The sequence below is a fragment of the Aotus nancymaae genome, unplaced genomic scaffold (assembly GCF_030222135.1).
Source record: "Aotus nancymaae isolate 86718 unplaced genomic scaffold, 86718_ANA_hifiasm-v0.15.2.pri h1tg000059l, whole genome shotgun sequence".
Taxonomy (NCBI): Eukaryota; Metazoa; Chordata; class Mammalia; order Primates; family Aotidae; genus Aotus; species Aotus nancymaae.
The window spans coordinates 12647844-12663768 of record NW_026988473.1 but is presented as its reverse complement, the minus strand read 5'-3'; the positions used below and the strand labels follow the sequence as shown (position 1 = coordinate 12663768).

Below are 15925 nucleotides of genomic sequence, written 5' to 3'. Positions count from 1 at the left end.
AGTGTAACTGGGAGAGACTTCCTAATCGGATCAGCTCTCATTTCTAGACTCTCAGGTGGCCCATCCCGGCAGAAGAGGGTGAAAACCAATGCTTGTCCAGCAGGAAACAGACCGTGATGTACCTGGAGATTTGCTTCCCGGCTGGCCAGGAAGCCTCTGCCCAGTCTGGGCAGAGCAGTAACCACCACCAATAAAAGTGGAAGCAATGCACCAGGGCTACAAAGAAAGCAGGACATTGTTTCCAAAGTCAGTTCCCTTTATTAAATGATTTTCACAGACCAGAAATACAAAATAAAAGTAGAAATAGGCCCCCGGTAGGAGCTACAGGCCTGGCCTCACATGACCTCTGCTGCAGCAACTTGAACAGGACAAGCAGCAGCTACATCCTTAAGGTTGGAAAAGTAAGATGAGGATTTGGATCCTGCATTGCCCTGTCTTCCACCCTATCTCTCCCCAAATAATAAACAGCCATCCTTGGGACACAGCAGAGTTAAGACATCTCCCCACTGCCCTAGTGACATACACACCAGCAGGAGAGCGTGTTCAGATGGCACAGAATCCAGGGACTACATTTCATGAGGAGAAACTGGTACCAAAATATGGGTGGGGAGTCGGGGGTTGTGAGAAGGCAAGCGCAAAGAGGAGAACCTTCCTCCGTTTCTATTCATCGGATCCTGACGCTGAGTCTTCTGAGCTGGGGGGAGTACTGGCTAGTTCTTCTTCTTCAGAGTCCTAAAAACCAAAGGTGTCTTAAGGGAAAAGGTGGGGGCCCCAGCCACTCTTCAGTGAAGGGCCCACAATTCCCTACCGCCCCCCAGTTGCAGCACCCACCCTCACAACCTCAGAATTCCACCATCCACTCCGACTCATTACTCTTACAGACCAACCCCACGCAGATGCACACGCCCCTCACGCTGCCCAGCCCAGAGCCCCCACGTTCCTGCCGCACCTCGCTCCGCCTCCTCTTCTTTTTGCTCTTGTTCTCTCCGGAAGAGCTCTCATCACTAGACACAAACTCTTTGCTTTTGAAGCTCTCGCTTAGCTGCCTTGGGGACGACTTGGATGATGAGCCCCTAGAGGGCATGGACTTCTTTTCCATCTTTACCTTTACTTTCTTCTTCTTCTTTGACTTGTCCCTGTTTTGGCAAGAGGGAAGAGAAGCTGGACCTTCAGGTCCCCTGACTCTCACCATGGCCGAACCTCTCCCAGTTTCAACAAGGCCTTTCCCGATCCCAGCCACACCACCCATTTCACTCTGAACATAAATAGCCATGTAAGCCTGCAGGGCACCAAGGGAGAGTATCATGAGTACACCAGAAGGATCAGAGGGCATAGCCTAAAGCAGCCCCATATGCAAAGCCTATTTGACATTTCTTGCTTTACTTTTTAAATTTCATGTGACTTGTGTATTGCACTCCATAATAGTATTTTTTTTCATTCCCCCATACCTGCAAATAAAATGGTCCAGGAAAATGGGCCATATTTCCCCAATGACCTGAATGTCCTATCCTACCACCCAATACTTGGGCAATGGCCTACCCAGGTTTGAGAAGCACTACCTAAATCAGCCTGTAAAAAAAAAATATCTGCAACAAAAATCAAGTTACTGGTCCATGTTCTCGATACTCACCTCTTAGAAGACTCGCCTCGGCCACCTTCATATTCCTTCATGGCTTTTTCATATTCCCTCCTGGCATCCTCAGCCTTGCGATCCCACTCCTGTCTCACAAACACAGAAAAAAAATGAGCAACGCATCCGAATGACAGTTCCCTGACTCTGAAAGACCTTTCTCTGAAAGAGGAGTCTGCATTGTAGTCTCTTAAAGAGACAGTAAACTTCCTATGGTCTGCAAAAAAAACAAAAACAAAAAAACAGAAAAAAACAGCGAAGAATAAGACCTCTCCCCTCTCCCCTGATACAGGCAAAATCAATACAGAAAGTCCCACCAATGGCTCCTGCAGTTCCCCATCAGTCATGAGACTCACCACCCCAAGAGAGCACCTCTTGCCAGCCCATGAGATGCATCGTCCCTCCTCTGCTGCCACTCACCTCTTTCTTCTCTTTGGACATTCCCTTCCAGATCTCGCCGGCCTTCTTGGAAAGATCCGTGATACTGATGCCAGGATGGTCTGACTTGATCTTCTCTCGGCTGGCATTGAGCCACAGCATATAGGCAGACATGGGCCTCTTGGGGGCATTGGGGTCTTTGCCCTTCTTCACCTACATAAGAACCCAAATGCCTTCAGCAATTTCCCATAGAACCCATACATTTTCCCAAAGAAATTATTTAGATCACCTAACCTGGAGAAAAAGTAGAGGACTAAATAGCATGAGGCTAGATGAGAGTTTGCTAAAGGCAAGGATAGTATCCCCTTCCTCTCTGCAACTCAGTGCTTAGCTTACCAGGGGCCCCCTTTCCTCTGGGCTCCTGGGACAGAAGCCCATCTCCTAATTCAAATCTTCCAGAAGCTTAATAATCTCAGGGCTAGTGAGAAAAATTTCCAAGAAAATACCCCTCAAGGCTATAATCACTGGCTACAAAAAACAGCCCCAAGGAAGACCAATAAACAGGTTCCTGCTGGTGGACAGGAAAAGGTAAAGCGAATGCCTCCCACCCCCGCACACCACACATGACCCCTCCCATCTAGAGTCTGCACCTCCACAGGCTTCTTTCGGCTCTTGCGGTCCTTGGCCATCTTGGCCTTTTTCAGCTGTTTCCGCTTCTTCTCATCCCGGTCACTGTCACCCTCATTACTGGAGGAGCTGGCAGAGGCGTTGCTGTCAAACCTGCCAGAGAGCAAGCCAGGCTTAGACTTGAGGAGGGAGGACAGGACCCCACGGCCTCAGGACAGGAGGAAAACAAATCCAAAGATACCCACCCAAAAGGGGTAAGGGAGGAAGGCCAGAGGACAGCGTTCACCACCCATCCCTAATGCTGCTTCCTCCCATTCACTCAGGTGGCGTCAACCATGCTCTCTCCAGACCCAGCCACGGCAATGGCTTACTTGATGAATTAATTAATGAAAAGCAAATCAATCAGTGGGCTTCAGCTGCTCTCCCTGGGCATGGCCAAACCGGTTCCATGTCCATCCCCAGGACCCCATGGGCAGAAACACTGCCTCATTCTTGCCTGGAACATGGCCCAAATCCACTTTACCACTTCCTTTGGAGTAATCGTTTTAATCTACCCTACAGCCTTTTTTTGTCTTTTTTTTCCCTTGTCAGATGGGTAATGCGCCGAGGTCATAACAAGGCTGGAGGATGGCATGCTTCACACATGCACGTGAACACCCAATCATCATGTTTATGAACTACGAAAGGATCGGCCCCTACAGTCTTTTCTGATAAAAAATAATCAGTTACTACCAAAAGAGGAAAACCAACTTCAGTTCAACCCAGTACAGACCCCTGTAATTGACAGTCTTATTTGATATATGTGAAACTTCTCAAAAATGGAACTACCTTACATCTGTATGCTGCTGGACAGTTTTCAAGGCACTTTCGCAAGTATTTGCTCATTAAACTTTCATAAGCGTGTGGCAAGCTGAACTAGTGGACCCCTGTTGGATATTTTTTGTTTTGCTGCCCGACATTCTTTTGCAATCCTTCTGGATTAAGAGAGCAGACTCCCAATATTCTGTTGGGAACCACCAGAGTGGGGGCAACCCCACTCAGAAAGGGCTCACCCCAACCACAGGCTCTAAGGGTGGGCACTTGGCCTATTTCTGGCCCATCAGAGCCCTGCCCATCCTAATAACTCAGACTAGAAAGGGGTAGGTAACCACTCTGTTCACTACGCTGTTCAGAAGTGCCTCTTCTGGTGTTGTTTTAAAGCAGTAAGATTAAGCCTGCCCTCGGCTTCTGAGAGTCGCTGGGCACCCCGTGGCACAAACCTATTTTGAATTAAGGAAATCGGAAGAAATAGGTTTGAGTGCCTGAATCCAATAGTGTCAGAAGCCCCACAGTCTGCAGTAACATGAACTTATGAAATTCCCTTTTATATGTTCCCTTTTAAAGTGAGAGTGAGTCACATTTCTAACACTGCTAATAAAAAGTCTTAACCAATTTTGCAGGGGAACCAATGCATTTCTACCAATGAAGAAATTGAGATTCAATGACTTACTCGACAACATCCAGCAAGTAAATGGCAAGCATCCACTCTCATTCCCGTTCTCTCCTCATCCAAGTACTAACCAGCCACAACTGGCACATGCAGGGCGGTATGGCCATCGATCCCACTATGCTTTTCTGACTTCAAAATATGCCTTGCACTTAGAAAGCCCTGGACAATTTCCAAAACATTTTCATGTATCACCTTATTGGAGGTCACTCTCCCATTCTGGGTCAGTAGCTAATGCTGGGACACGAAAAATGTCCAGAAATCTTCTGGTCCTTTAAGCCTATGGGTTACCACCTTATCCCCGCAAGGTACCACCAAAACTCACTCCTCTGCCACATCTTCCTCCTCTTCACCTGGGTTGAATGACTCATCTGAAAAAGGACACAGGATGCATCAGCTTCTGAACCAATGGAAATCCCACCCCCTCACCCAGGCACCCAGCTCTGGCCCAAGGGCAACTCCATCCCGGGCCACAGCAAGGAGCGTCTGACCATCCCTGTGCTCAGCACAGAGGCTAACACACCAGTTTCTTCTCCCGAGTCATCGCTGCTGTCATTGGCATTCTCCTCCCGGATCTTGCCCTCCTCCTTCATCCTCTCCAAGTAAGCATCATGCTGGTCCTCATCAGAGTCAGCATATTCATCATAGCTTGGGTTCATGCCCTAGCCAGGGAAGGGTTGAGAGTGGGGCCAACTCACCCTCAAGCACGAATCCCTGCACACTCAAAAGCACACCCCCATGCCTGTCAAGTCAGAGCAGCAGCGCCCAGAAGACCTGGGGCTGGATTGTCCACACACAGCCAACGTGCAGGGCCTACGCCCGAGTACTTCCTGCGAACTGGGTTAGTCCAAGCCCCAAGCCCCTCCCTCTCCCAGCCCCACTGGGGGCTCCTGAGGGGCTGCATAGACTGGTCTAAGGTCATGCAGAGGAAACCTGCACCAGGAGGGGGAAAGGGTCACACGCACCTCTTTTTTCTATAAGGGTAAGAAAAGAAGAGAGAGTGAAAAAGAAGCTGGAAAAATCTCCACCCCTTTCTCCCCTACAGAAAGAGCAGGAGAGGGTCTCATCCTCCCCACACAGAAGTACCTCTTTCAATCCTCGGTTTTTGATGTTCAGCTTTTTCGCATTGACAAAATCAAACAGTTTCCCGTACTCCTCCCTGTGAGGGGACGTGCACCATGTTACCAGACAGGTAGGGCCAACACAGGGGCGAGCTAAACAACATTCTGATTCCCATGAGCTGGGGGAGACTGTGGAGGCTGGAGCCCTTGACCATGCTACCCAACCCACAGCTTAGAAACCCCCAGAGGACAGCAGTAAGGCAGAGCCAGACATTAGCCTGAAAGAGGAACCTGCATGGCTTTGAAGAGCCCTGGGAAAAAAAAGGCAGGGAGGGGTGTGCACCCATAAGCTCAGAGCAGAGCAAGTGTGGGGGAGGGGATGTTGGCATATTTTTTCATACTTTACAAGGTTGATATGAGGATTACACGTGAAGATGCTTATAAAACGTTTAGTGCACAGTGAGCACTCAATAAGCATTAGCCGCTATGTTCTCGGGCACAAAGCTCATTCCAGGAAAGACAGAGATAGCATTTCCATCATGGCGGGGAGTGGAGGAGAAAAGAGGCCAATAGTGAAGACATACAGCTTTCAGTATATGGAATTTTTTTTTTTTTTTTTTTGAGACGGAGTTTCGCTCTTGTTACCCAGGCTGGAGTGCCATGGCGCGATCTCGGCTCACCACAACCTCCGCCTTCTGGGTTCAGGCAATTCTCCTGCCTCAGCCTCTTGAGTAGCTGGGATTACAGGCACGCGCCACCATGCCCAGCTAATTTTTTGTATTTTTAGTAGAAACGGGGTTTCACCAGGTTGACCAGGATGGTCTCAATCTCTTGACCTCGTGATCCACCTGCCTCAGCCTCCCAAAGTGGGAAATTTTTTTTTTAACAACCAGAAAGAAAGCAATGGAGAGGCTTCTAAAGTCTGAGCACTCCAGGGAAAAAGACCAAATCCTGATGTAGCAAAAGAAAAATTCTGCTCTAGGGTTGGAGAGTGCCCCAGACCATGCCAGGCTTCCCAGTCAAAGCTGGCTCGGGACGAAGTGACGGGTGGCAGTTCTCACCTCTCAATGCTGCTGAAGGTATACTGAGTGCCCTGCTTGGTCTCAATTTCAAAGTCAAAGGAACGAGTCGTCGTGGTACCACGAGCAAAGTTGACAAAGGAGATCTCATCGAAGCGGATGTGCACAGGTGGCTTGTGGACGTAGATGAAGCCCCGCTCCAGTGGGTAGAGCAGTCCTGAGCTAGCCTTGTAGGAACAGGTGATGCACTGGGCCCCTGAGTGCCTGACAGAGGGTGCAGGAAGCCTGGTTAGTGCCAACCTCAGCAGAGACAAAGGGCACATCTAACAGAGGCGACATGTGTGCTCATGTCCTTGACTAAGTAAACCTCACTGAGCTGTGCGGACGGAGGCGCTGACACAAGGTCATGACACAAGGTCCCATCCAGGGCTCTAACAGGCTGCACTCCCATCTCAGGGGGGTTTACCAAGGAGACACGGCATTTCCATACCCAGCCAGGCCGGGATCCCAGGCCCACACTCACCCTTGGAAGTTGCCTGGCACCGTGATCTTGCGGTTCACCAGTGCTTTCATGACCCGGCTGACCATCTCATAGAGGGATCCTGACATGTTCTTGGTGAGCCGACCTTCAAAGCGCTTCTCCACTTCTTCCCTACAAAGACAGCAAAGGTGAGGTCACAGCACTGCTGCCTTCTAATGGCACGCCTGTATCCTGCCTGGACAGTGGCAGGAAGAGAGTCCAGGGAGACACTCACTCGTTCATGTTCAGAGTCAACGAAATGTCCTCGTCCTTGGAGAAGAGGAGGATCAGGAAGTGGTAGCGGGTTTGGCCTTGCTTGATTGGGGGATCCAGGCTGATCTAGTAAGGAAGAGCACCAACTGACACTCTACAACAATTTGCAATTAACCAACATAGAATTCTGCACACCAGCGAGATCCGCCTCCTAAACGCTTAGGCAAAAAACCAGGATTACACAGCCATCGGGGTTTCTGCTTACCACAAAGAACATCTGGCGCTGGTCCTTGTGGGGCAACAGAAACAGCCGCAGTACCGTGGTGTAGGGGATCTTGTAGTCAAAGGTCTTGCCATGCAGGTGCAGAAAGGTGGGGTAGATCCGAATGTCGTAACGACCGCGAGGAGTCAGACACTGCAGCTCCCGGAAGATGCAGATGGCATCTCCCGTGGCCTGGATTACATCCGCCTTCGACAACACATTCTGGGCAAAGGCCTACGGAAGTACACATTGGTGACCAGGCAGCAGGCCCCGCTTCTAGGCCAGCCAACGCCTGCTCAGCACCATCTGCTGCCAGGGCAGCCAGGGGAAGCCTCACCTCAACAGGGTCCACACCATCCTCCTGGGTGGGAGGGACGTAGAAGCGCACCTCCATGAGAGACACCTCTGCATCGTCGTTCTGGTGGAATTCCAGGGTCACCTCATTCTTGCCTGTGGTGCACTGAGACACGTTGCTGAGGGGTATCTCGAAGACTGGCTGGTCACCAATGTCAAAGGAAAGCAACTGCCCTGTGAGGAAAGGGCTTATCAAGCCGCAGGCTCCCCTGCATAAGCAACATTCCCACCAACCCAAGGTCCACAGAGACGGGAAACCGAGGCGAGTCTGTTCACACTGTAACCCAACCCCAGGCACAGTGCCCAGTACACTGTAGGTACCCAATAATCAGTACTCATGATGAACGTGCAAACAGATAGGAAACCAGAGACAATGGCAGGGGGAAAAGAGCAGAACAAGTTAAAGGCTGATACCCTTCACCCTATCTTCTTCTCCAAACCTCAGTCCTCCCCAGGACTCACCACCAAATTTCACTGTCCCCCAGTTCCAGCCCTTCACACAAAGGTCCTTCTCCATTAGCTCAAGGCGATAGTGAGTTTTGAAGAAATCAGAGAGTTTCTCAAACTCCTGTGGGTGGAGGGAAGAAAGCACAATCCCAGTAAACCCTGGTGGCCTTAACACAGACTTGAATGTCCTGCGATGATCTATTTCTGAGAAACTGCCCCAAAATAGGCTTTATAAGAAACCCATGCTGACTAAGCAACCCAGCCCTAACATTGTTTAAAAGACTGTTGAGGCCCGGCGTGGTGGCTCACGCCTATAATCCCGGCATTTTGGGAGGCCGAGGTGGCTGGATCACCTGAGGTCAGGAGTTCTAGACCAGCCTGACCAACATGGAGAAACCCCATCTCTACTAAAAATACAAAATTAGCCGAGCGTGGTGGTGGGCACCTGTAATCCCAGCTACTCGGGAGGCTGAAGAGGGAGAATCACTTAAGCCCGGGAGGTGGAGGTTGCGGTGAGCTGAAATAGCACCATTGCACTTCAGCCTGGGCAACAAAAGCAAAACTCCTTTTCAAAAAAAAAAATTGTTCAAAGAGGTTGCTTCTGGCCACTGGATCTGACATTCCTGGTTATGGGCTTCACAGTGCCATCTGACTTTATATAAACTTTGTATAGGTATTACTTTAATGCAAGTGGAAATTAAAATCAAATAAAGCCTTTAACTCAAGCAGCTCAAAATGAAAAATGAAACCCAAACTTTATCAAGTTGGCCAGGTGCAATGGCTCATGCCTGTAATCTCAACCCTTTGGGAGGCCACGATGGGCCATCCCTCGAGTCTGAGAGCTCAAGACCAGACTGGGTAATGTGGCGAAATCCCATTTCTACCAAAAATTGTGAAAAAATAGCTGGGCATTGTGGCATGTGCCTGTGGTACCAGATACTCAGGAGGCTGAGGTGGAAGGATTGTTTAAGCCCAGGAGGCAGAGGCTGCAGTGAGCCAAGGTTACACCACCGCACTCCAGCCTGGGCAACAGAGCAAGACCCTGTCACAAAAAAAATAACACAAAAGACATCAAGCTAAGATTCTGAACCTTGATAAAAGCCACAGGCGAAAACTACTATCTAAATCAAGACAGCAGAAAATCTTCTGGAGTCAAGGCACACAATAGTTCACAAGACTTCAACACTCAAGGCTGAACACCGATTGCCTGATGGCCTCACAGCCCTGCTCTAAGGAGCCCAAACTAGCAATCACAGGGTTACATGAGGAAGGAATTTCAAGTCGCTGGAAGACTAAAACAAGATGACGCAGTAAAAAAGGGGCTTGTAGGGGGTTTATAGCCAAGGGACATCTCACCGATTCTCGGAAGCCATCATACTTGTAGACATGGCCATTCTTTGTAAGCAGTTTAAGTCCATGGCCCAGAGCTACACGGCGCCAGATGCCTTCTGTTAGCTCCCCAGCCTGGATGTTGTCCACTTTGCCGGTCTTGCTATTCTTGAAGATGATACCCTGGCGGCTCAACCTCAGTCGACCATCGTTCTGTAAGAAAAGCAGGTTCAGATGCATGGGGACGGTACAAAGCATGTCCTGGGTACAGTTTTACCCAACACACATTCCGGCTGCGAGGGTGCTGGCCAGATGACCAATGCAGGAGCCACAGCTGAGGAGACCAAGGAGTCTAGATTCTAAACCAGGCTCTGGTACCTAGATCCCTTACAGATTCTCAGTTTCCTCATTTGTAAAACAGGAATTGGGGACTGAACAGCATATACGGTCCCTATAACTCCCGAGACCATCTCCCTATTGCCTTGTGTTGGGGGAAATACTAAGAACACATTATACTGAGTCTTCTTTTTCCAAAATAACATTCCCAAAGCAAGCTCTCGTTAACGGACAAAAACTCTACCCTCCTTCCTTCTCTCTACTTGTATCAACTGTGCAAGCCGTTCTCACCATGGAGCCTTTCACCTCCTGATAGACGTCGTTGAACTCCAGTGTCTCTGCCATGTCGACCCCTGCCTGTAGTGGCCTAGGCAGAGCCCTAGGCTGCACAAGGGAAACCGAGTAAACTGGGAGCTGGGCCCCAACTCCTGAGTGGGTGTGCGGATGCTCAGCAGGTAGGGAATCTGAATTCAAGAGGAAGACAGATAAGCATGAAAGACAACACCTCACTGTGCTCGCCGATGAAGCCAGGTAGCAACCCCCATCTGCGCCTGGGATGTCTCAGGATTTCCTCTGCCTGGGAACCCATAGGCAGGCGCTGCAGTGCCCGAGGGTCCAGTCCCAGGCCCGGGTGGAGAATCGGGCCTGGAATAGCGCTGACACCCAACCCGACACCCACTCTGGCCGCTCCAGCAGGAGCCATAGCAACGAGCAGCGGAACCCCAGGGTCTGTCCGGAGCCCGCACCTCGCACGCGCCCCAACACAGCTCAGAGTGCAGGGTTTCCCTTGCACCGTTCCACCACCCCGCGGCCCCAGACCCACGGTTCACCCCCGCCCTACAGAATGGATTCGCCCGCTCCCCGCGGTTTCGAATGCGGAATGGTCCATTTCGAGCGTCCCGCGGGGGAGCAAGGCCCGTGCCTTCCTGGGACCGGGGGACGACCACCACCTACCTACTCAGGCTGCAACCTCACGAGGGCCCGGGCGTGGAAGGTGGGCGAGCTGGGGGGACGCGGGGGGGCGGGGGGCGGGGGTTGGGGGGGGACACCGGGGAAGCTTTTCCCGCGTGCGCGGCCCCGAGTCCCGCCACCGGAAGCCGAGCACATGCCACAGAGAGGACGAGCTGGCTAGAGAGACACGAGCCTGGCCCGCCTGCGAGACGGTCGTATAGAGCGTCGGCGACTCTGGAGGACCTGAGGGAAGGGTGGTTGCAGTAAAGTCTCACTCACCGGGTGTAATCTGCCTAGAAAACGTGCGTAGGGCTCTTTAGAAACTACGGACACTTCTTCAGTGGAGACTGGATACTAAAGAGAAATTGTGTAATTTTATTGTATCAGACTTAGTACAGGGGTGGGGGTGGGAGTGTGTATTGGAAAGATGCTGCCCCTCTCTCTGCAAAATAGTTTGTGTGTCATGGAAAGGAGTCTATGGGACAAGAAGAGAAGTATTTAAGAGTGGTGGAAAGAAACAGCCTCTCCCACTGGCTGGGAAGAGAATGCAGGTGTTGGTGTCATCGTAAGTGCACTGCTTTCTGGCTGAACCGTCAAGTTCACTGTCTGTACCCAAAATCTTCACATCCCTAATCGCAATCTATAGGTTCCCCCAAGAGGCTGGCAAATGGCCATAGCCAGTTCAAGTCCTGGTGTCAGATTCACCTCGGAGCCGGAACTGATTTGAAACCACATCATCCTGGGGTTGCGGAAGCCAGGCCTCCTCCTATAGTCCCAGAGTACATTTTGCAACATCAGAGAAAACCAGACCTGGAAAGATGCTTTAGTTTTTCTACCCCAACCTCGTTTTACTGATGGGAAAACTGAGACCCAAAGGGGCTTGAGTTGTCCAGGGTCTCAGTGAGTTGGCAACAAAGCCAGGACCCAGACCTCCTTAACACCACCAGTCCGGTTCTCTTCTGTCGTAATTACAGTGACTATATGTCCAGAATGATTGATGATGTGTCCTGTATGAAGACATTGGTACAGAATATGTAAATTCAAGATTTCCCTGACAATCAGTACACCAGCTTGCTAACTCAATCCTGGGGTAAGAGACAACAGGAGTACACCTTTCCCCACTGAACTAATAGCTTTAATCTCTGAGTAGTGGCTATTCCAGCACTATCTAGCAAGATAAATTCAACTGGGTTTAATAAATAGATATTGAGGGCCTATTACTAATTTAGTACACTTCTTGGATTTGAGGAAACTTGAACAAGGTGAAAACATACCTGGCCGGGCACAGTGGCTCACACTTGTAATCCCAGCACTTTGGGAGGCCAAGGGGGGCAGATCACTTGTCAGGAGTTCGAGACCAGCCTGGCCAACATGGTGAAACTCCCGTCTCTACCAAAAATACAAAAATTAGCGGGGCGTAGTGGTGGGTGCCTATAATCCCAGCTACTTAGGAGGCTGAGGCACGAGATTTGCTTGAACCCAGGAGGGAGAGGTTGCAGTAAGCTGAGATTGCGCCACTGCACTCCAGCCTGGGTGACAGAGTAAGACTCTGTCTCAAAAGAAAGAAAAGTAAAGTAAAGAAAAAAAGAAAGAGAATAAGGAAAAGAAAACAAAAGAAGGAAGGAAAGGGAGGGAGGGAGAGAGGGAGGGAGGGAGGGAAAGGAAAACAGCCCAGATTGTTTTCAGGAAAACATAATCTAACAAAGATTTGGATAAATAAACTGACAGTTAAAAAAGAAGTGCTAACTGCTACGCGCCAGGTAGAGCTTCAGCCATTACCAACTGGAGTTAGAAATCTGTGACTCTTTACTCATCACACCCCAGAAGTCCCAGAAAAACTTTCAAGAGCCCCTCTCCCCTGACCCATGCCATTGGGGGCAACTCAGGAAAGGAGGGGACAGCTGCAGAACTGGGTGGAATTTGTCCGACACTCAAGAATGAAGGGGTCCTCAACTCCATCAGGCTATTAGGTGACTGGGGGATGGGGCATTGCAAGGGGCTTTAGAGAGAGTGTGAGCAGCTGGTGAGCTGGGATGAGGATGCTGCAGAAGAGAACGAAACAGAAACAGTAGACAGAGTGCAGATAAAACATGAGTCCCAGAGGGCTCCAGCCAGCTACATCCCAGGCAATCAGGAGCCCAGGATTGGAGACCCCACCCCTGCTGTGACATCACAGGGGAGTGGGGTGGAGACGAACAAAAAGGGGGTCCCCCGCCCTGGCCCTGGCCTCTTGGAAGCCAGAGTATCCAGAGCAGAGAGGACCTGACTAGGGTTGCCTGGATTAAAGGGACAGGCTTCCCATTCCTCCGACCCCTTTAAGCTGCCCCCTCCAGGTCGTGATCTCTGTCTCCCTGTCCTGTAGAACCTCCCTCTCCTGAAGCCACCACTGGGCCCTCTTCTGAGTGTCCCCTGACCTGAGCACTCTCTCAGCATGAACTGCATATCCGACTTCTTCACCTATGAGACCACCAAGTCGGTGGTTGTGAAGAGCTGGACCATCGGGATCATCAACCGAGTCGTTCAGCTTCTGATCATCTCCTACTTTGTGGGGTGAGTCTGTGACCCTTCAGGTCTCTGGCGGGGTGGGTCACCTGGCGTCCTGTCTTTGCCCTCCTGCCTCAGTGCCACCCTCCAGCTTCCTGAGCTCCTTTCTTCTGTGGAGTCGAGTCCTAAAGACTGGCCTCTGCCACCCCGACCCAGGATCTGAATTCACCCAGATGAACTCTTCTCCCAGTTCATCCTCCGGAGTTCAGAGTGGTTTCAGGACACACATTCAGAGGAGTAGGGTCCCTGCCCTGGCACTGCCCTCCACCAAGGGAGGTCTCAGGAGCGCCATCTCCACCCTCCCTGCTCTCATCTCTCCAAGCAGAGAACAGGCAGACGACCCCCTCCCACATCTTCGCATTCCCTTCAGCCAACTCTTTCGGGTCTCAAAAAGACAAAACACCACAGGAAGGGGGAAGGGAAGGCACTGAGACAAGGGAGTGGTGGCAGGTTGATCAAGTTGGTGGCCGGGAGGGAAAGAGAAAGCTGGATCCGTTTGAGAATGAGGACTTTCCTTCTGGCATGGATGGGCAAGATGGTGAGAGAGAGAGAAGGGCAAGGGAGAAGCCCCTCTTCTCTTGGACTGGAGGACAAAGAGGAACTGCCCCTTGATCAGGAAACAAACACAGGTCCAAGGGAAGAGAGGCCAAGGAGAAAAGTAGCTTTTCTGAACATAGTGCGGCTCCCTCCCCAGGAGTCCAGGAATGCTCCCCTTCATCAAAAAGTGGAAGTTCCCTACCTCTGCCTGACCCTGTGCCATGTAAACCATCTTAGGAGTTGCTTAAGAGCCAGGAAGGTGCAGCCATCCCCCTCAGCCCCCACTGCCTGGAAGTACACACCTACATACACACACACACACACACACACACACACACACACAGAGCAGTGGAGCAGACAATGGCTGGGAAAGAATGCAGGTCCTATCCTTCTTGTGTTCATTTCCACACACTGGTGGGCACCAGGAAACACAGGCAGAAACCTCCAAGGTTTTCTTTCCTGGCATGTGGGTCTCCAGTCTCACCCTGTTCTTTGAGACAATGGGTCTGTGCATTCCAGGCAGCAAGCCACAGGAATTAGTTCAAGCAGGTCAAAGGAGAATCCTGTGTGCCTCTGGGCTGAAGCTGCCTGCAGCCTGCTTGCCTGAAAAGTTAAAGTTTCTGTGAGGGTATGGAGGGAAAGGTGGCTAGATGTGACTTTTTAGGTGATTTTTTGGCTCTGTGTGCTGGGCGGGAGCTGGCCGGCTTCAGTGGGCAGGTATTGTAAAAAGCCTGCACCATCGCGTGCTCCTTTGGGAGATTTTAGAAAAGGGATGCAAGCTTCGGAATAGGATTAAATGGCCTTGAAGTTTCCTTCCAATGTTGAGGTTTTGTAAGATGTGAGGTTTGCAAATGTTCGCTGTCTGCGTCTCCAGAGCTTGGCTCGCAGTTGGTTCTTAAATGTTCTGTGTTCACGTGTATATTCAATGCTATGGTTGTTTATAGCCACAAGATGGTATGTTGGCCCAGGTGAGTGCAAAAGCTGGCTCAGCACATTCCCCATCTGGCCTGGCTCCATTGGCTCCAGGCAGAGAGATTGATGGGGGATAGAGAATGGGCTCCTAGACCAGACTACTCAGCCCCCGCTGCCCTTGTCTCTCTCTCATCACGATCAGATCGAATCCTCCAGTCCTCAGGGCTGGAGCCCAGCCTGCTGGAGCAAGCCCGCGAAGCTCTTTGGCGTCTTAATTTCCAACCCCATCCATCTCCAAGCCTGACAGCTCCCCACGGGACAGTGCCTTCCAGTTACATCAGCGCCCTCTGCAGCCCAGCCCCCTGACCTGAGTCCCATCTCCGCGTATGTGAACCCAGGCACATTGTGACTTCATGAATCCACCGTCATTAATTTAGCAAAAACGCACCAGCATCTCTGCATGCCAGGCACTGCAGACCGAGGACGGACTGATGGGCAAAAGCAGATGGGGTCCTCACCTCGTGGGGCTTACAGTGGAAGGCAAGAGATGGACATTCATCTGATGAGCTCCACAAATGTGAAATGTCAATCGTGGCTTGGAGGTGCACAGTTATAGGAGAGCTACTTCTGTGAAGGTGTTTGGCCTGGTCAGGGAATAAGGGAAGGCTTTCTGGCGACGTGACATTTTAGCCGAGACCCGAAGGACAAGTAGGAGCAACCCAAATGAAAGAGGGAAGGAAGAGCGTTCAGGGCAGAGAAACCTCCCTCTGCAAAGGGAAGGAGCCTAGCAAACGGGGGAAAGAAAAGAAGCTCCTTGTGGCTGGAGCCAAGGGCAGAAATGAGGGTGATGTACAGTGATTGGGAACATAAACAGGGGCCGGACCTCGGACGACACCCTTAGAGAGCTTTGGTTTTTACAGGAGATGAATAAACAGAAGCCACAGAAGCATTTTAACCCGTGTGTGTGTGTGTGTGTGTGTGTGTGTGTGTGTGTGTATGCGCACCTTTGTGTGTATGTGCACATGAGATTGAGAGAGAGAGAGAGAGACACACACAGACACAATGAGATCTGAGTTGGGAAGAGCACCCAGGCTGATGCACCCAGAAGTGGAGGGAGTAGGCATGGGTACAGGAAAGCCTGTTAAAAGGCGGTGCAGTCATAAGGAGAGAGGTGACAGTGGCTTGGACCCAATCGAATTTGAAAGGAGCTTTAAGGCTACAGTGTTAGTATTTCACTGATACTTCAGTCTCTTCCCCATCATCCCAACCAGGTGGACAACCTAAACTATGCCTAACACGAGCCCATCACTCCTCTGAGG

General features: G+C 50.9%; 2 protein-coding genes and 1 non-coding gene across 4 annotated transcripts in view; 1 reads left to right on the top strand and 2 right to left on the bottom strand.

Annotated features, from left to right (window-relative positions):
• Positions 1–238: 238 nt before the first annotated feature.
• SSRP1 (structure specific recognition protein 1) lies at positions 239–10780 on the bottom strand. Of its 2 annotated transcripts, none has more exons than XM_012476472.3 (17): positions 10617–10780; positions 9954–10126; positions 9354–9539; positions 8013–8118; positions 7534–7724; positions 7200–7430; positions 6957–7060; positions 6725–6853; positions 6244–6465; positions 5208–5280; positions 4645–4783; positions 4447–4492; positions 2659–2788; positions 2051–2221; positions 1631–1719; positions 950–1136; positions 239–732 (listed from the first exon to the last, which is right to left on the bottom strand). In XM_012476472.3, exons 2-17 carry the CDS (start codon positions 10005–10007, stop codon positions 661–663), a joined length of 2130 nt encoding a protein of 709 aa, XP_012331895.2. In that variant the 5' UTR covers positions 10008–10126; positions 10617–10780; the 3' UTR covers positions 239–660. The 2 variants fall into 2 exon arrangements, with proteins under 2 accessions (XP_012331895.2, XP_064220950.1); XM_064364880.1 differs by lacking the exon at positions 10617–10780 and adding an exon at positions 10409–10423 and having other exon boundaries at positions 242–732.
• LOC135270335 (small nucleolar RNA U13) lies at positions 3221–3324 on the bottom strand. The gene has a single exon (XR_010338495.1). It is a non-coding gene; the product is annotated as a small nucleolar RNA U13 (small nucleolar RNA).
• Positions 10781–11027: 247 nt separating the features above from the next.
• Positions 11028–15925, top strand: part of P2RX3 (purinergic receptor P2X 3) — a 36454-nt gene continuing 31556 nt past the window's right edge. Inside the window, exons 1-2 of the mRNA XM_012476473.2 lie at positions 11028–11178; positions 12976–13163. Coding sequence (XP_012331896.1) covers positions 13045–13163 — 119 coding nt within the window. The 5' untranslated portion in view covers positions 11028–11178; positions 12976–13044. The remainder of the gene's footprint in view (positions 11179–12975; positions 13164–15925) is intronic.

Bases quoted from the DNA above. Each gene is read 5' to 3' on its own strand.
- SSRP1 (XM_012476472.3), bottom strand. From the start codon at position 10,007: ATGGCAGAGACACTGGAGTTCAACGACGTCTATCAGGAGGTGAAAGGC. The intron at 6,466-6,724 runs GTGAGTGTGGGC...ACCCTCTGTCAG, and splicing joins GTGCCAGGCAACTTCCAAGG to GCACTCAGGGGCCCAGTGCA. The intron at 5,281-6,243 runs GTGAGAACTGCC...GTCCCCTCACAG, and splicing joins ACCTTCAGCAGCATTGAGAG to GGAGGAGTACGGGAAACTGT.